The sequence below is a fragment of the Orbicella franksi genome, chromosome 15 (assembly GCF_964199315.1).
Source record: "Orbicella franksi chromosome 15, jaOrbFran1.1, whole genome shotgun sequence".
Taxonomy (NCBI): domain Eukaryota; kingdom Metazoa; phylum Cnidaria; class Anthozoa; order Scleractinia; family Merulinidae; genus Orbicella; species Orbicella franksi.
This window is the reverse complement of record NC_138159.1, coordinates 9,499,557-9,520,258: the sequence shown is the minus strand read 5'-3', so window position 1 is coordinate 9,520,258 and position 20,702 is coordinate 9,499,557. Positions and strand designations below refer to the sequence as shown.

Here is a 20,702-nt window from a genome sequence, read left to right as displayed (position 1 = left end):
TTAGCTCGACTGCAGAAGAGAATTTTTAAGCTGTGACATCTTTGTTAACTTAAGTAAATATTTCAAACTCGCCAAATCCTTACCACTGCCTGGGCTAAATTTTCCCGCGAAAATTCTATTTTTAACGTCACGCTGCATGGAAAAACAAAGTGGATCCTCAGTTCGATGGTCTTTTTTGCTGTTGTGTAGAACAAACTGCAAGCTAATAGTGAGCGAACCTTTACCCTAAATTTAATTTTGGGACTTCTGCAAACCCTTTGTTTACATCTATTTCTCGTTTTCGGATGGCGTGACGCGTTACAGATTTAAAGGTAAGACTTCGAAATGTCGATCTTACTTGAAGGCTTCTCCTTGTTTTTGAAAACATCAACTGTTCTTTCAGATCAGAAAAAAAAATCGCCCAGCATTGCGGGTGGCGGGTCAGTTTTTCTTCAATTATTAGCGTGTAAACAAGACGGTCGAGTAAAGACGTCAGAGGTGGTGTCTATTTGGCGCAGCCGAATGTAAACAATGAGGAAATACAGGTTACGACAAATCTGCGCTGCTATCCGGCCTACGAAATGATCAAAAAGGACAGACAACTGGAATAAGCGTCTCAATACATGAAATTGTCGCTAGGTCTCCAGGATTGCCAGCGAAAATCTTTCTCACCATCATTGTCGTTTGTATCGTCGCAGGTTAGTACACCGTCTTGTTTTCCGTTTCATTTCCTTCCTTTATTACCGCGTGCATGGAATTGACTTACGACCACTTGCTATGAAGCTTGAGGTAATTTTTTGCTGATTCAAAGGTGTCTTAAGGTGTCTCGAAAACCCAGACCCGCAAAACTCTTCTTTATTTAACAGAATTAACCGAAGCATAAGGATCCGTAGAATATGATATCCGAAACTGTCACGCAATACACCTCGAGCCATTGTCACTAATCTTGGAATTTAAATGGCTTTTAAGTATAAAATATATTTCATCAATTTGGTTTATACTTATAAAGCAACCAAAAAAAATATACGAATGCTGGGTATTATTTTCGTGAACCGAGCAGAGGAATCTACCACCGTGGGCTTATTTTTTTCCCTCTCTCTGCAGATTGTGCCAATGACATTGTATTGACGAACAGCAAATAAGATGTCTTGAAACAATCCGCAGTAAACACGCTGAGAAAAGAAGTTGCGATATTTTTCGAGTCTGAGTTTTCGAGACGCACAGAGAGTCTGACTTTTTCGGGTCTGAGTTTTCGTTTTCGAGGGTCTCAGTTTTACGGCTCTGAGTTTTCAATCTCGGAACCCACTCAGCTGGTTTACATGTAAATGTCAAAAAATAAAAACAACTTCATTTAATGAGTTCTCAGAAAACTAAATCAAATTGAAATGTCGTCTAGGACAGCAGATTTTTCTTCCACCTTCTTGCAAACAGCGTGTTAGTGGTGGTGAGATGGAAGAGGAGGGGGGAGGGGGAGTCCCTTCTCCGTTGCCACTATGCAATGGTACTTCTTCACGGCCTCATAGTTCCACCTCTGCACCCTCCTTGAATGGGGTAGGAAGGATATACACACTACTGTCTGGACAAATATCGTTTCTTTTTTAACAATCCATGTCATTATTTCTTTTTCTTTTTAACATTCAGTTTATTTGAGCCATCTTGTTTTTGTAGATATTCTTTCGTTACCATCCCATTTCTCTTAACACGGATACAACCACATTTTGGCCGGGTTAATGAAAATTAATTTGCCTCCGCAGGATTTTTTTTTTTTATAAACCACCTCAAAACTATCTCAATTAATCTTCAGAGCATCTCAGTTGCGCGCAAAATGTAATTCCATTTACTGTCATGGATCGCAAACATGCAATCTCGCTCTCCACGAACTTTAAATAGTTGTCCCCTGGTTGTCTTTAACAGCAGTAACATTAACAAGAAATTATCAATACTAATTTGGATGTAATTTCGTTGCATTGTGGAGGTTTTGTGGTGATTTTGACAAGAGCAACATTAAATTACTGTTGTTGAAAGTGACGTTTAATTTCAGAGCGGACACCAACACGGTGTACTAGTAACCTGCGGCGCCAATAGACCAATTTCGATATATTAAAATTCAGCCTAAAACAATGGACCTCAATACGAGGCTCCGGGGAATAACTGCAGAGTTTGTGGAGATTATTCCCCGGAGCCTCGTGCTGAGGTCTATTTTTTTAGGCTGAATTTTAATATATCGAAATTGGTCTATTGGGTGAACGAGGTAATAGAGGAAGGAAATGAAGCGGAACACAAGACGGCGTCCAAACCTGCGACAATACAAACGACAATAAGGAAGGCAAGGAAGATTTCCGCTAAGAATCCTGACCTAGCAACGATTACACGTATTGAGATGTTTATTCCAGTCGTCTGTCCTTTATGATCATTTCGTAGGCCGGATAGCAGCACAGTTTTGTCGTAACCTGTATTTCCTCGTTGTTCACATTTGGCTGCGCCAAATAGACACCACCTCTGACGTCTTTCCTCGACCCTCTTGTTTGCACGCTGATAATTGAAGGAAAAGTGACCCGCCACTCGCAATGCCAAGCGATTTTTCTGAACCGAAAGAAAAGCCTTTAAGTAAGATCGACATTTCGAAGTCCAGTCGTCTGACCTTTGAATCTGTAACGCGTCACGCCTTTCAAAAACGAGAAATAGATGTAAACAAGAGGTTTGAAGAAGTCCCAAAATTAAATTTAGGGTAAAGGTTCGTTCACTATTAACTTGCAGTTTGTTCTACACAACAGCAAAAAAGACCATCGAACTGACGATCCACTTTGTTTTTCCATGCAGCGTGACGTTAAAAATAGAATTTTCGCGGGAAAATTTAGCCCAGGCAGTGGTAAGGATTTGGCGAGTTTGTAATGTTTACTTAAGTTGACGACGATGTCACAGCTTAAAAATTCTCTTCCGCAGTCCAGCTGACTATTTTTTTGCAGATCTTTCAGTAAATCATGGATAAAATTGCAGAAAGTCGGAATAAGGTAACATTCTTTGCTAAATATTTGGCGGGAAATATTTCTGACTAATGATTTTTTTTGGACTTTGCGAGACCAATTACTCTGATTTGCCTGTAGATACCAATTTTAACTCAACCGGATATTGATAACAATGCAAGAGACAAATTTGTGGAAATAAACTGCCGCACTTTTGAAAAACGACTCGCTGAAAATGGCTAAAATTTGAGTCACTCTCATAACTGATTCGGCGGTGATATTTGGTACCTCGTAAAAACCGTAGAATTAAAGCGAAAGACCTCAAATATATCTCAGTCAACTAATAAAGGGACAAATATTATCGCACGAAAATAAGAGTTTCTGGAATTTGTACGAAGTATCTTTTAGGCTGACCTAAAGTTGCCCGAAATTTCGGCCATTTTCGACTGCTTGAGAGCACAAAATCATGATGTGGTAATATCTCGAAGAAAAACGAACGCCTACCTCGGCAAATGTCATGGTTGTTAATCTTTTCGGATAGCTTTTGTACTGTGAAAAGATGAAGGTAAACGGTCGACCTCTTTTGGTACTGCCCGGTTTTCTCCGATAATGACACTTAGTGACTTCCTGTAAATACTACGGATAGGTGTGCAAAATGCAAAAATCGAATTCCCTCAAACTTTTTCACAAGAAAGCCCTCTGGAAACTATTTAGGAAAATACAACTTTTAGTTCGTTTGAATTTATATTCTTCAAGTGAAGGGATTTTTTTAATTTTCACCCATGGAAAAGCCCTCGAACCACTGAAAAATGTGCTTCGTATTTGCGACTCGTGCAAGAAAACTAAAACAATTATCAAAACTATTTCGATATTACACAATTCAATGACCCTTCCTTTACAAAGTACCGTTATTAGAATTGGAAAAGATTCAAACCTGAATTTTTAAAAATTTTTCAAATTTACCCTCCTAAACAGCATTATCAGAAAGCTCGATTTTGGCAAATTTCAACAGCAAAACCCCCTACCTGGTACATGGATTCCGCTGTAAAGATGGTATTCTATAGAAAGAGTAAGGCTTCCCCTATTGTTCTGTGAAATAAAATTTCGGGGCAACTCAAACTACGAATTTAGACGACGGAAAATATTTACGGTACTCGCCTGAAGTTTATGACCTTTGAACTTACAGTTATCTTCATGAATACAAGAGATAACCTATACAACAGTTGAAATTTTAGCCTGAATGCGACCCTTTCTCCCATTTAAATGATTTATAGTTATTTTTTATCTTCTGTGGGCAATTTTATCGAAAAAGATATTTTTTTTACGCTGAAAAGGAGTTCTAACTTGTTTATGAGTACGTGTGTATTTGTTTACTGAAGCGGCAATTTGTGGATATTAAATTTATTCCATTTAAGTTCTATTTCGTGTGCTGCAAGGCGTTTCGTGTTCTCATTAAAACAAAATGGTATTGTCAAGTAGGTTTTCTTCTCAGATATTAAAGCAACATATAACTTTTGACTTACCGTCCACATGCATGGCTTGATTTACTCAGCAGCGTTACACCGGGTGTGATAGCGGTGAGATGGCGTGACGATAATTGACAAATCGCTTTTCGCGAATCGAATTCATCAAAAAGTATGTATATATAACATCTTTCTTTGAGACTACTTGATAAAGACTCTTGTGAAATAAGTCTGCAAATTTTGAAACTCTCATTGCTGTGAGAAAAAAAAAAAAAACCGGATCTACTATTTTTTTGCCACGGTCGTGTGATCCTCGAGTGTGGTATCACATGACAATAGCAACTACGAAATGGCCACCTGCAGTTATTATCAAATCGTTGGGGGCACGTGCGGTCCTAGTGTCACGAATCCCGGACATGTTCAATGTGTTTTAATTCGAAAATGTGACAAAGACATTCAAAGTGATTTGAAGGCTATTGATGTGAGCGATTCTTCTCTGGACGAAGCAAGGCTACTGTTGGCTAGAGCAGGTCAGTGTATTCGTAATTCAATTTTCTCTTTAGATCGAAAATATCGCGAAAGATTATTGAGAAAATACTGAATGCTACGGTAACAGACAATCACCATGAGGCCCAATAAGGCGTGATTTCATGATACGCGAAATCAAAATCTAATGGCACTCTTTCAGTGTAGCTGACCGTGCAAAAGCGTAATAGTCTCTTGAGACTATAGTCTCTTGAGTTATATTGGGGCCCGGCCGACGCCGAAACATTCTCACGTATCATTTAAAATGCGTAAGAAAGCGGAGTCCTATAATACTGCGTGACATTTTCTGTCATGCCTTTCTCAATGTTATCCAAGGGCTTACATCCCCGGGGTTAGGTTGCTGTCGCATGGTTTTTCGAAACCCTTACCGTTAAACTAAACTTCCAGTAAACGCATATCACACATTTTCTTTCCAAGGTTGTTTTGACGTGGATGAAGGTATTTTGAACACAACAGTATGTCCTCGTCATCGGGACCTATGGGGATAAGGTGGCGTAGCAACAAAAAGAACTGTTCCTGTTCAGAGCAATGGATACAACATGAGAAGAACCAGAAAGGGGATCGTGGGATAAATCTGGTTCAGTCGAGAAGACTCCACCCTCAGACGCAAATTTCGTTGCCTGTAGGCTCTCATAATAAAGTGTATTATCGTTTGTCTCACGATGTGGTCACTTGAAATGTAGATCGCGACGTTTCGACTGCTTACTGCTAGTCTTCTTCAGGCGATAAGGTCGACTGATTGCACGGTATCATTTATATCACAAAGGTCGGCTGTGATTGGTGCATTTCGATCCTCCTATTGTTCCATTGTTCCGACGAGTAGCTGTTCCCTCAGTGGTCTGCTGTTGTACTGTTCTCCTGTTGTTGTGTTTTTTGATCGTGGGCATCCATGCTTCAGGAATTTCAATTCCATTGTCCCTGTTGATGTTATTAGGGTCAAGTCTTATGTGAATAGCTTCCTTGACCCTACGTGTCTAACAGTGAGGATCGCGATAAATAAACTTGACCTCATTCCAGATAGGATAGTGGCCGGTCTCGTGGGTGTGTTCAGAAACGGCGGAGGTCTGGGTACGAGCGAGTCGTATATCCCTGTCGTGTTCTTTGATCCTCTCCTGCATAGATCTCCCTGTTTCCCCGATGTAGGCTTTGCCGCACTCACAGGGAATCCTGTAGACAACACCATCTTGCTTAGCCGGGTTGACGGTGTCCTTTGGTGGCACTAAGTGTGACCGAAGTGTCGTATCGGACTTGAAGACGGTGCGAATGCCTTGTTGTTCTAGGCAGCGGCGGAGAGACTCCGAAACTCCTTGGACATAAGGTAAAACAGCGGTGGATTTAAATTCCGCTTCGAGCTCTCTTCTTGGGGTTGTTCGTGCCTTTGTGATCTTCTGTACAAACGAGGAGGGATATTCGTTAGAAACAAGTACAGATACCCAGACCTCCGCCGTTTCTGAACACACCTCGAATATCTTTGCCACATTATCCAATTTTAACAAATTGAACATGTACGGGATTCGAAACCCTAGGACCGCACGTGACGCAGATGCCACCGACGATTTGAGAATAACTGCAGGTGGCCATTTTTTAGCTGTTATATTATTGTCATGTGATACCACACTCGAGGATCACACGACCACGGCATAAAAATAGTAGATCCAGGTTCTTCATTTCACCGTAATGAGAGTTTCAAAATTTTGTAGACTTTTTTCACAAGAGTCTTTATCAAGTAGTCTCGAAGAATTATGATGTCAAAAGATATAATAAATATATTTTGATGAATTCGATTTGCAAAAAGCGATTTGTCAGTTATCGTTACGCCATCTTAGTGCTATCACACCCGGTGTAACGCTGCTGAGTAAATCAAGCCATGCATGTGGACGGTAAGTCAAAAACCATATGTTATTTTAAAATCTGAGAAGAGAACCTTCTACTTGGCAATACCATTTTTTTAACGAAACGCCTTGCAGCACACGAAATAGAACTTAAATGGAATAAATTTAATATCCACAAATTTCCGCTTCAGTAAACAAATACGCACGCACTCAAAAACAAGTTAGAACTCCTTTTCAGCGTTAAAAAATATTACTTTCGATAAAATTACCCACAGAAGATAAAGAATAACTACAAATCATTTAAATGGGGGAAAGGGTCGCATTCAGGCTAAAATTTCAACTGTTGTTTAGGTTATCTCTTGTATTCATGAAGACAACTGTAAGTTCAAAGGTCATAAACTTCAAGCGAGTACCGTGAATATTTTCGGTCGTCTAAATTCGCAGTTTAAGTTGCCCCAAAATTTTATTTCACAGAACGATAGAGGAAGCCTTACTCTTTCTATAGAATATCATCTCTAGAGCGGAATCCATGTACCAGGTAGGGAGTTTTGCCGTTAAAATTTGCCAAAATCGAGCTTTCTGATAATATTGTTTAGGAGGGTAAATTTGAATTTTTTTACAAAAATTCAGGTTGGAATCTTTTCCAATTGTAATAACGGTGCTTTGTAAATGAAGGGTCATTGAACTGTTTAATATCGAAATAGAGTTGATATTTGTTTTAGTTTTCTTACACGAGTCGCAAATACGAAGCACATTTTTCAGTGGTTCGAGGGCTTCTCCAAGGGTGAAAATTAAAAAATCGCTTTACTTGAAAAATATAAATCCAAACGAACTAAAAAATGTATTTTCTTAAATAGTTTCCAGAGGGCTTTCTTGTGAAAAAGTTTGAGGGAATTTGATTTTTGCATTTTGCACACCTATCCGTAGTCTTTACAGGAAGTCACTCTTAATGTCTTAAGCGTATAAACAGGGCACGTGAAATATTTTCCCTGGTGTTGAAGTAAAGCCAATTAACGCTAAGCGTATAGTTAAGCGACAACTCCAGTCCCATCTCGCGCTGCCTTGCTAAAGATGTGAGTAATCGCGTTTAGATTTGAACCTCTTGAAGTGAGAGGTTCTAAATAGGTGTTTATAAACCATCTCTAGATCTGGTGTTGGTTTATTCAGCAAACTTCCTTCGATTACAAAAAATGCTGTTTTTTTTCCTTTAATGAACGAAATCCTCTAGTTTTCCTGATTACTTCATTTCGATTGACGAAATCCCCGCGTTTCTAGAAGGCTATCTCTAAAACGGGGAACGAGGAATCGAGGAACGGGGAACGGGGAACGGAGAACGGGGAAGGGGGAATCTCTAAAGGGGGGAATCTCTAAAAGGGGGAATCTCTAAAAGGGGAATCTCTAAAAGAGGGAATCTCTGAAAGGGGAGTCTCTAAAAGGGGGAATCTCTAAAAGGGGGATCTCTAAAAGGGGGAATCTCTAAAAGGGGGAATCTCTAAAAGGGGGAATCTCTAAAAGGGGGAATCTCTAAAAGGGGGAATCTCTAAAAGGGGGAATCTCTAAAAGGGGGAATCTCTAAAAGAGGAAATCTCTAAAAGGGGGAATCTCTAAAAGGGGGAATCTCTAAAAGGGGAAATCTCTAAAAGAGGGAATCTCTAAAAGGGGGAATCTCTAAAAGGGGGGATCTCTAAAAGCGGGAATCTTTAAAAGCGGGAATCTTTAAAACGGGGAATCTTTAAAAGCGGGAATCTTTAAATTTTAAAACGGGGAATCTTTAAAAGCGGGAATCTTTAAAATGGGGAATCTTTAAAAGCGGGAATCTTCAAAAGCGGGAATCATTAAAAGCGGGAATCATTAAAAGCGGTAATCTTTAAAAGCGGGAATCATTAAAACGGAGAACCTTTAAGAGTTGGAATCTTTAAAATGAGAAATTTTCAATGCTTATGGCCTGTGAACATGCTCTCAAGTGGGAAATTTGCGAAACGAAATTGCAACGCTTGGCTCGGCTTCCCTTCGCTCGCCAAATATTTCTTTTCGTCCGTTCCACACGCTCTCGCTAGAACGCCTCTTCGCAGGATAAAATACCTTTTAATAAATGTTTTTAAAAACCAGGTAAAGTTATTATTAGTAGTTATTACTGCCTGTGACATTGCGCAATCTAGCCATTTTACAGGAACGCGCAAGGTCAAGTTTAAAAACTTAATCTCCTCAGGGAGTATATCTGTCAGGTTATATCTGTCGGAATATATATCTCAGGTTTATGTATATGTCACTTTGTTCCACACGTTGGTCGATGAAAGAAAAACGACAATACGGGATTGTTATTCGCTGACGAACAAATTTTAACCTACATTTTATCCGGACTTGTTCTTTGTGACCACTTTCGCTAAGATGTCGCGAGAAGATCGGTTGTCATCGTTCACTGTGCTAAAACATACCTGGTGAGACGTTCAATTTCAATTGTTGACACCCCTAGGTTGTTTAACTTTTTGAAAATTTTGCCGATATTTATTGAAGTTTATTACAGCGTCAGTTTACAGACCTATAGATTATCTTCCATAGAGGAAATTTCAAACTCCATTACAATAATTTTCTAGTTACAAAAAAATTGAATGGCGGGCGACCTGGGGAACCATATGAATGCATGATTGACGCAGGCGAATTGCCAACTGCTCGGGGAAGTTTTGATTCAAGGCGTCGCGTCGGTGGTAAGGAGAATTTAGAGTTTCATGCCAGTTTTTCACAATACTTCCTAGAGAAATTCCTTTGTCCTAGTCAGAGATTTTGGCGGGAATTTGCTCAGTATAATCAGTGATTCCTTGCTAATCCAGACCCCTCTTTGCGCATGGTGGAGGTGGAGAGGAATTTAAAGTTCCTCTGCCATTTACTTTTCGAAAGCAAAAAGGTCGCTAAGTTCCAAGGTCTTGCACATTTTAAGTGGGATGACCTTGGCACACAAGATGTTATCGGACAAGGTTCATTTGATGCCGTATTAAAGAAATGCACAAATTTTCTCCAAAACTTTCTTTTTCGCCATAAATCGGTCCAATTGACCGTTCTTAGTCTCTAACGAGCAAAATTTGCCTCGATATACGACCACTTAATGGTCGTGCTCTTTGTACCACGTGTGACGGCTAGGCCTTTCCGCACAATGGTCAGGTTTAGATATCGACGACATTCCGACGTCGCAAATCGAAAAACAACGTTATCAGTTTTGGTGCAAAAACGGTGGTAAAATGGTCCACTACGCCTATGATTGATCAAGGTCCATTTCTAGGTTTCGCCCGTAATTAACATCCAAATTTTCACGGCAACCAGAAAGAAGATACAACGCAAAAGGTAGCCAGTGCAAAAGGCTTATTTAGCGTCATGGCAGCTAAAAAACCTGACTAAACGGTTAAAAACGGTATTTTTTGTCTAAAGTTTGGTATCCAAAGGGTTAAGAACTAAATATTCCCAGAACGCTCGCGAATCAGTGGACGTCGTAGTGAAGTTTGAACTTCAAACAAACTGCTCTCGCCCTCTGCGGACTTTGTTGAAGCTTTTGCCAAAGAGGCCACGTTGTTGTCACAGCTAGGCCACGAAAACATCGTCCAATTCAAAGCTGTTTGCCAGGACCCCATGGCAATTGTTTCTACTGTACGTGTATTTCGATATTGAAGTTTTCGGCGCTGAAGGTAAGCTGAGCTCGTTAAACGAGTTAATGTACCTTATCGACAGTCAAGACTGCAATGGAATAGAGGGCACAGTTATGGATAAGATTGCCGCTAATGTTGCAGGAGGACTGCTGTACTTACATGAAAATGGTATAGCGATCAGGGACTTGAAACCGGCAAATGTGTTGGTTAGCAATCACCATTATCGTGCGGAGACGGATCGAAATAAGATAGCTTACGCGTGGAAACACGAGCCTGTGATATATAAGCTCACTGATTTTGGCGAAAGCCGATTGCTAGATATCCAAACGAGATCTGTGCGTCACTCCAGAACTAAGAATAGGGAACTTAAGCACGGGTCGTTTTAGAGGCAACGGCAACTTTAGTGACCGAAAGAGCCTGGGAAGAGAACAACTCGTTCCCGCCAAAATATAAACGTTAAGCAGCTAGACGAGTTTTGCAGCAGCGACGTCGGTAGCAAACTCTGTTCGCTTTTAATATGAGCTGTTTGAGAGATTGTCATCCTTCAGTGAAATGAGAAACCTGCTTCTTTTTTTGTACGACAGTAAAAGCATCTGAGACGAAGAATTTTTGACCTTGTACGAAAGTTACAGTTCCAAGAATCCAGAATTTCCTTACAGCTCCTACCCAAGGTTTGATTACGACCAGATGGATGAATCAGAGTGTTTAGCGGAGTTCAGAGTGCAATAACAGGACACAACATTATCGGCAAATGTTCTTCAATTACCAGTCACTTTCCGATGTCCGCAAAGAACAACTTGTCACCGAACTGAAGGGCTTTGAATGCTTCTGAAGCACTTCTCGTATCCATGTCGCTATTCGGACATGATTAATCGATTTGCAAGACCAGTTACTGAAATAAGCATGATTACCAATAAAGTGATGGATCATACTTTTTTGAGCCATGGTTATCGAATTTCACAATGGAATTTTGATATATTGAGTCCGCCAATGCTACAGGAGTATGCAGGTGTTATCCACGCTAAAGGTGCACCTCTCAGCAATTGCTTTGGGTTTATAGATGGGACAGTCAGACCAATTTCTCGCCCAGGCCAATACCAAAGAATAGTGTACAATGGACATAAACGGATACATTCACTAAAGTTTCAGTCCGTCCCTCTACCAAATGGACTTATTGGAAATATGTATGGCCCTGTTGGTAAGTTATGTTCACTAGGATGCCATGAAAATAAGCTGCCACTTAAGGTTTCATTAATTTGTTAATCTTATTTATTATATGGCTTGTGTTTGTAGGCGATATAACGCGCGCTCTGATTGGTTAATTGTCACTGAGTTGTAGGGCATTATTCTTCCTTAATGCCCACGGGGCGATTACAGGTTTGCAAAAACAAAGCAAAAGGTAATTCACAAGCCACCGATTTTTTTGTCTGAAAATTGTAGCGGCTGAGAATGAGTGACGAGGAGGAACACTCTGAGAGTGAATTTTATTACCCGGACGAGTTAGAATTTCAGGACAGCAGCGATTTGACAGAAACATATTACGAACGAGTTGGCGAGAGAGAAAACGAAGGAAACAGTCAAGAAGAGATTGAAACTATCGTGAAGGAGCAAAAAAGTGAAAACACAACTAAGAAAACAGTCAGGGACATGAAAACATTTCAACGCTATTTGTCATCTATAAGCAAGGGCGATGTAGAAGTTTTGGACCTACCGGCTGATAACCTTGACCATTTACTTGCAAAGTTTTTCAAGGACGTCCGCAAAATTAATGGCGACGAGTACGAGCCTGACACGCCATCCGGTTTCCAGCGAAGCATTCAGCGGTTCCTCTCCGATGGGAAATCTCCATTCAATATTCTTGTGCAAAAGGAATTTGAGATGTCACGTAAAGTTCTAGCAGCCAAACGGAAAAGTTTAGTTCAGAAAGCCGGCAAGGGCAACAAGCCAAACGCCACCCGCTCGCTGACAGATGAAGAAGAAGACAAACTCTTCAAAAGTGGCCAGTTTGGTGTTTCCAGTCCCGAAGCCCTGCAGAGAGCCGTGTGGTGGTTTTTGTCCCTCCATTTCGGCTTTAGGGCCAGAGATGAAAGCCGCAAGTTGCGCTGGGGAGACGTGGAACTGCAGCAAGATCCTGTCCAAGATGGCCGCGAAATGTTTGTCTGGATAAATGAACGGGGGACGAAGACGCGAAAGGGGCAAGAAAATGGTCACCAGCGAGCGTTCCAGCCGAAGATTTACGCAACGAGCACTGAAAGGTGTCCCATAAAATTTTACAAGCTTTTCCGGGATCATCGATCCGAGGAAATGAATCAACCAGATTCATCATTCTTTTTAGCTGTCAGAAACGGCAGTCGTCGCGAAAACAGCGAAATATGGTACATGAAGGCACCACTAGGAAAAAATCAAGTCGGAAAATTCCTTAGTGCAGCAGCAGACAACGCAGGCATTCAAAGAATCGGAGCAAAAGTCAGCAACCATTCTGTTCGGAAAACAAGTATATCAAGGCTGCTAGACGCCAACACGCCAGAGAATTTTGTAGCTCAGTTAAGCGGCTACAAAAACACTCAAAGTTTGCAGTCGTATAAATCAGCTAGTGAAAACCACCAACGACAGATGTCTTACATCCTCAGCAGAACTACGCAGGAAGCCCCTAATTTGCCAGATTCTGTAGATTCATACCATTTGCCGGAAAATCAAACATCCACAGGGCAATTGATGACCTCAGAGTCAGCACAGCAGTCGACATCAACAAATTCCCTCGCTGTAACACAAGCAAGTTTAAATCAACATCCAGGAACATCAGATGTGAACAGCCGAGCGGTTTTTTGCAGGGGCAAATATCAGCAGCATTTCTGGTTGCCAATTTCAAATCTTCAATGGCCCAGTAAAGATCATTCAAGAATCGCACAAAAGGCGTCGATTTGTCATCGAAAGTGATGACGAAGACTGAACATTCTGAACAGTGCATTCCTTTGTGTATATTTTCCACGAGGCCGTTGACATTTTTCTGTACGTATTGACTTTGGCCGTTGATTCTCAAAAATGTTGACGAAATTTTCCTTGTTGTAACGTGACCATAACATTCCACATGACCTTTTTACAGCTGTAATAAATTGTGACGAAAATAAAGATTATTTTAGATCGAAAGACGCGTTAGTTCACCTGATTTGTGCGGTTGGAAACGATGAATGAACAGGGAAGCGCGCGCACTACCGGATGTAAAGTGATCACTTCCGCTGCGCCAGCTTTAGCTTTTTTGCTTTATTTTTGTTTTTGAGCCATATAATAAACAACTTAATAACCTCGACCGTTCGGTCGTTACGGGAAAATCTCAAACCCCGGCCTACCGTATTGACCTCGCTATCGCTCGGTCAATACGGCGAGGCCTCAGTTTGAGATTATCCCGTAACGACCTCACTCTCGGTTATTAAGTAGTTGTTATCTGTTTTGATATGCAGAGGGGAAAAAACACGATGCAAGCATGTTGGTAGATTCCAATCTTCTCTAGGAATTGGAAAGGAATGCATTTTCCCCAACAGGCCAGCCCATGAGTGTTTATGGTGATCCCGCCTATCCCCTGCGAACACACCTACAGGCACCATTTCGCCATGGTGTCCTAACACCGATGATGTAACAATACAATTTTGACATGAGTTCTGTTAGAGTAATGATGGAGTGGCTCTTTGGGGACATCATCAACGACTTCAAGTTTTTGGATTTTAAGAAAAACCTAAAAATTGGAATGAGTAGTGTGGGGAAAATGTATCTTGTATGTGCACTTCTTAATAATGCTATTACCTGCCTATATGGCAACAAAACCTCAGAGTGTTTTGGTCTAGACCCTCCTTCATTGCAGTATTATTTTAGATAAATTCTCTCAAATAAACAGAGCAGAAATGGAGGCCATTTTAATTAAACCCAAATTTAATAAGTATTTGAATTCTTCTTGGTCGTCACCAATGTAAGAGTCAAACTTGTAACAACAATAATGAATGAACTTTTTTTTTTCGAATTCACAAAACGCAAGTAAATAGTAAGACATCAATTTCAACAAATACCTGTATTTTTGTTGAAATAAGTAAACACTGACTTTACATGTTCATACTTGGGGAAGCTTTTGGATAACCGACAGAATAGCTTGATTTGTTTGTTGTTGTTGTTGTTGTTGTAAGACAGTCACCATCACTGGCTGATTCTGCTCTTGTTCTAGTCTTCTTAGATCTAGCTCTTGTTGCCGTAATTCTCGCTCATTCTTGGCTTTCTCTTGCATGAATTCAACTAGTGGCTCGGTGCGAGCACTTCTCCTTTGGCGCTTCGGTTTCTCCTCGCATTCATTGCCATTCTCTGTTGACCTGCGCTTTTTCGTTTCGCTGAATCGCTCCAAAGCTTTCTGCCTTTCGTCCTCTGCCTTGCTTTTATCTTCTTTTTGCTTTCTTGCCTGAGCATCACCAACTTTGTTTAAGCTCTTTTCTTTCCCGACGAGTTCTTCAAGTCAAACGGTCTCTTACTGCCCTCTTTTACTTTTGAGATGCATCTCACATTGGGAAAACATCAGTCTCTTACTGGGTGATTTTACGGCCACATAATAAAAGATGGTGATTTTGGAGCATTGTAGATCGTCTTTTCTATGTTTCTATTTGGGCCCTTCTAAAACTTCTGCAGCTTTGTAAGACGTATTTGCGATGTGTCGGTTAATCTTTTGAGCATTTTGTTAGTGCTGAAATAGTCTAAAATTGCGCAACTTACTCCCCCCGCCCCACCCCCTCTTAATTAAATAAAATTTTCGGGCGTGGGGTAGTCTTCAACGGCAAACAGTGTTTCTTCCCTTAATTGTTGTAATTTACTATTTGTAAAGCAGTTCTATCATTCCTGCATGTATCCATCCTTCCATTCATCCATCCATCCATCCATCCATTCGCTCGTTCGTTCGTTTATCTATCTATCGAAGACATGTATTTTCGAGGAAAGCTCAAATCTTGTTCTTTGCTTCCATTAGATGTCGAGCAGGCTGGCAGCTCTCGTACTGAGCAACATGATGATAACGTCAGCAAAAGCCTTGATTGAAGCGAATCTAACACTGGACAGCACACAGAAACTCCTTTAGCGCTATCTAGCATTGACGGTAAGCTTTCGTGAAAAATACTAACTCTATTTGCGTTATGATAGCTACAAAAAAAAAACCTGTATTGGATTGTATATTGGATATAGAAAGGGTAAAAATTAAACGTTTTGGCCGGGTTATCAGAGCTGTTAAGACACAATGACCGCATTTCTTATATACTTGATAAAATTGGAACTTTGACATTATTAGATGCTAACACGATTGGCCAATCGGAAACTCGTGCAGTAAACTCGATAAAGCGAGTGCTTCGTAAATTACAAGATACGAACATCCCTTCTATCACAAAACTTACAGCTCAAAAACAATACGTTTTGTAGATGAGCTAGAAGAAATTGCGCAGACAGAAAGTCAAACTGATGCTGACAGCGGTAGTAAATTGCGTCCCGATGAAGCCTATACTCGGCAACGTATCGTGAAAAGCATTGAAAAACGTAACAGTATCGGTGAGGCAAGTGGTATGATGATCGTACGCATGCCCTAGGAAACGGCAGAGAGAATTTCGACGAAAGACGTCTTCGACAAGCCTGATGTAAGTGCACAGATCTATATGACATTTGCTATTAGGAGGGCCCATGTCGGATTAAAATTTGTCAGTCATCTTGATATCTTTGTTCTGAGGTAACGTTGGATACTTTTGTGTGCACCCCAACCCCATCTATTAGACTGTAGATCAAACAATTAAGTCCGAACATTCTGCTCTATTAGGTTGTAAAACATGACACGTTTTCACCTTTCAGTTGCACTTTATATTTGCAGGATTATTCATACAAAAAGGATTTAAGCAATCGGAAAAATGAAGATGGTCATGGCACAGAAACAAGAATGGCAAAGTAACAGAAATAGTAAAGCCGGTAACGTTCTTGTTTACAAGTCTTGGGAAACTCCACCTTTTAGCCAAAAAGGTGATCTCAGTTTCTGCCGCCGCAGTTGACCGTTTCGTAAACGATCGATGCCATTTTCGCGACAGATTGAATTTTTCTCTACTAAATTAAAGAACGAAGAAAATTTGTAAGTAACCACCTAGCATCGCACCCGGAACCTCTGTTTCCTAACATCCTTCTTATACCACTACACTACTAGGTTGATATGCCAAATATCCCCAAAATTTAATTATAAAACGTGACTTTCATAAATATTTATAACAGAGTTAGCCCTTCCATCAAATAAAGGCTAACTGCAAGCAAACCAGTGTGAATATGACCAATTAAGAATTTCGTGATGCATTTTACTCCATCAACAAATTATAACCAGTTTATAACCAAATTATAACCATTACTTGCGGGGGAGAATGTTTCAGTCCATCGACCGCCCTTGTTGCTTTTTTCTTTCTCTGGGGCTGAGAGAGGGGGCAACAGAACTTTTGCTCTCCATTAAAAAAAAAAAAGAAGAGTTAATGACTCGGAATTTTTCCTGCTCTAAAATGTAAGCATAACAAGAAATTTGAATTCCGCCAAAAGCATCTTGCAATTTTGGACTTAAATAATTTCCCTCCTTCTTGCAGCGACTCAGAATCAGAAGAAGACTCAAATGAGGAAGTGACTTTTAGACCTGTTGGAATCCCGTACAAAGAAGATGTCTGTATACCCGTATTCTCGTGGAGTCGCAAGGCCTTAAGCTGTAAAGGTCTTGTCAGGTTACTGCTACAAGACTACGATCCAGAGTCCCTGTGCATTTCCCAGCCTGTTAATGTCTCTCATAACATTTCCTTCCTGGTTGAAAATAAGTTTCTGAAAAGCAAGGACGATGTAAAATGTGATGATATGGGAGTATGGAAGCACACTGGATCGCCACGTAAATGGTTCTTCATTGAAAGAAATGACAATAATGCTGTGGAGGAAATCGTGCCTTTGCAAGGAAAGCCTAAACCAAATGTGGATAACGTGTATCAACTACGAAGGATATACTATGTTAATGGTTCTGACAAAGATGTACGAAAAATAATATCTACTTTGCAAGGTAAATTACTAACTTATGATTGTCTATGCAAAAAGGTTTCTAGTCTTGAGACTATTCTATACTGTAACTTGACAAGGACTGGTGATTTTCATTGACTGACTATGGCGGAGGGAATGAATACAACTCCCCCCCAAAGATTTTTCTTATTTTAATAAGACGATTTACTGGCATTCCATGGAGTATTTAGTAGCAGTTCGTTATACTCATTTGAGCAAAGTCTGCTAAAAATTGGTTTCTGTTGAAAGTTATATGACGTCATAAGTAACAGGGAGGTCAAGCCAGTTTTTAAACAAAAATGCATTTTTTTAAACATTTTTTGATAAATAAAGTATCAAATTATAAAAAGGTGCAACTTTTAAAGAGAATGGTAGATCTACACTTCTGGAGTAGAAAATGCTAAATACCCGCGAGTTTTCAGGAAATGTCAAGTTTAAGTGAACTCCAGATGGTGCCCATTTTGGCCGCCATTTTGAATGATGTGACGGCCTCAGCAGCCAAATAACCATAATATCAGTGTATATTGCAACGCAGCAAAAACCCAAGGAGGCGGGGGGAGGGGGGGCGGGGGAGGTGGTTGTGGTCAAACATCACACTCCATTGTACAAAGGGTTAAAAGAGGTCTCTCTACCTACCTGCTTAGTTGAATATCCTATCTCCATTCCAACGCATATGCATTTTAGGTTGTTAGATATGTTATGTATATTAAACGATTAGAATAGAATAGATAGTAAGTAGCGTGGCCAATCAGAGCACGGCATTCGTGATAGAACGCTAGTAGATTTATACTAAATATAGGTAGATTTTGGAGGGGCGATATAATTCGACATACATTCGAGTATCAAGTGTGTATTGCGCAACTGAAGGCGATGACGGTACTACCACACGTAACAATTCCGAATGTTGACCATTAATTGGCACCCATATTAATTTTCGCGACCTTTCTTCTCGCCAAATAACATTGATTCCTCATTTGGTCAACAATCTCGAGAAAAGCGAAGATTTTATGTTGCGACAATTTGTTGTTATCTAATATTCACTGTGTATTTATTTTCTAAACTATCCACTATTTTTTTGTACTACCAACTCGACAACAAGAACCGTGAAATGCCATACACGTTCATCCGATATCTGTTCAAGTCCGATGAGCATGAGGTTTCCAGCATTAAGCCTCACGGGAACTTAAGGAAAGCTTCCTCTTGTAGGCGAGTACTCCCAAGTACCCAAGAGAAATTAAAAGAGAGCTGAGCTTGAAAATGAAAAGTACGACTGCAAAAGAAGCCCTCGATGCTGTCTGTTGTTCTGTTGGTGATGTTACTTCTGCCCGATCTCTAGGACAACTCCCCCGAGGGCCAAGAGACATATACAACGCAAGATACTCGGCCAAAATATTGGAAAACCAAATGAACGCAAAGAAGACTTCAAGAAACAGAGTAACGATTCCCTTTGCCTGGACAGCATGTGGACCCTCCTGGAACGGGCAAAGAGAGAGGAGGAGATTTCCAAAGAAAGCATCTTCATTCGAGAATGTACAATACACCCAGATTTATTCGTTGTTTTGGCAAATGATCGTCAACTCCAAGGGCTTGCCCAATTTTGTACCAGTCCAAAAGAATTCTGTGTATTCGGAATTAACCCAGCTTTCAACATTTTCGACCGCAATATCAGTCTCACGGCTACCACGTACAGAAACCTCAAGATCGAAAATAAACAAACTGGCAAGCCGCCTCTGTTTATTGGGCCGTTACTGATGCATCAACGTAAAGATTGGAAGACATACTCCAAGTTCGCCCACCTAATTAAATCTGAAAGCCCGGTTCTAGAAGGAATCTTGGCGTATGGGACAGACGGAGAGAAAGCGTTGATCGATGGCTTCAAGAGAAATTTTCAGTTTGCCACTTTTCTAAGATGCTTTATCCACTTTAAGGATAACATAAAGAGAGAGCTTGGAAATAGAGGATTCCAGTCGGGTGACAAACAAAAGTTCCTTGAAGAAATCTTTGGCCGGCAGAAGGAGACTGTGAAGTTCTTTGGATTGGTAGATTCTGATTCTGACGACAAATTTGACGTGAGACTGGCGAGCTTGAAAGAAGGCTGGATGGAAAGAGAGACGAAACTCGGTTGCAGCCTACCCATAACGTTTTACGAATGGTTTAAGAACGAGGTTGGTAATTGTATAAAACTAGCTAAGCGCAAAAGTTTACAGAAGGGGTAAAGGATCGATCAATCAATCATTTAATCAATCAAACAAGCAAACGAGAAAGCAAGTAAGCAACCAACCAACCAATCAATCAATCAATCAATCAATCAATCAATCAATCAATCAGTCAATCAATCATCAATCAACCAGCTAATCAATCAATCAATCGATCGATCAATCAATCAATCAATCAATCAATCAATCAATCAGTCAGTTCATCAATCAACCAATCGATCAAGCCAGTAATCAAGCAGCCAATCAAGTATCATAATTAACTAATGATGGTAAGTTTTTGGCTTGGGAAAGCACTTCTGTAAAAACTTGGGGAAACTCTTTGCTGCGGGGATCAGTATCGGAATATGTTACAGGGAATTATCTTCAGAGACGTCAACGGGACCCAGAACTTAGGTCCAACGATATCTTTTTAATCCAAAAATGTCACCGTAGATTATTTTACAATTCAAAAACACAATTCTAAAGGATTACGCAAGGTTATCAAAAAGTCTTAACTAAACATTATATAATACATTTCAGAAAGCTCGATTGGCTATAACGGTATTCATCGTTTATAGCATTAATAACTTTCAAAACAATACAGTAAATAACAGTTTAACAAAAGACTATAGCAGGTAGTAATTACAGTTCAACGCTTATTACAGTTACGGTCTTACAACAAAATAGCATGTGTTTGTTACGGTTAATGAACTGGAACAGTATCCTGTAACTTACTGAACTGCAAAACGAACTAAAGCAAATATATCTACGTTGGATTTCTATATTTTTTCTCAGCGAAAGCGAATATGTAAAATATACTAAATAATCTGATTTTCTCGACTTGCCAAGGGGCATGCACTCAACTAGAATGTAAACATGACCCTATTTAATATGTTCTATCACTTTGTTGCCTTTTTTTGCGTAATGGTGGAAAGCCGAAATAATGGTCGACAACAGTAGAAGTCGTGGAGAAATATCGTTTTTTGTTAACAAAATCGGTCATTCACGTACAATA

At 40.2% G+C, this 20,702-nt stretch overlaps 1 protein-coding gene and 1 pseudogene across 1 annotated transcript; one reads left to right on the top strand and one right to left on the bottom strand.

Moving 5' to 3' along the window:
- The first annotated feature begins 4,754 nt into the window (after nucleotides 1–4,754).
- Nucleotides 4,755–14,214, top strand: LOC145469201 (uncharacterized; annotated as a pseudogene).
- Nucleotides 14,215–14,517: 303 nt separating this feature from the next.
- LOC145469200 (uncharacterized) lies at nucleotides 14,518–14,910 on the bottom strand (the record flags this gene model as incomplete). Its single annotated transcript, XM_081452895.1, has 1 exon — nucleotides 14,518–14,910. A coding segment is annotated over one exon (393 nt), but the record flags the coding sequence as incomplete, so codon positions are not given.
- Nucleotides 14,911–20,702: the final 5,792 nt, after the last annotated feature.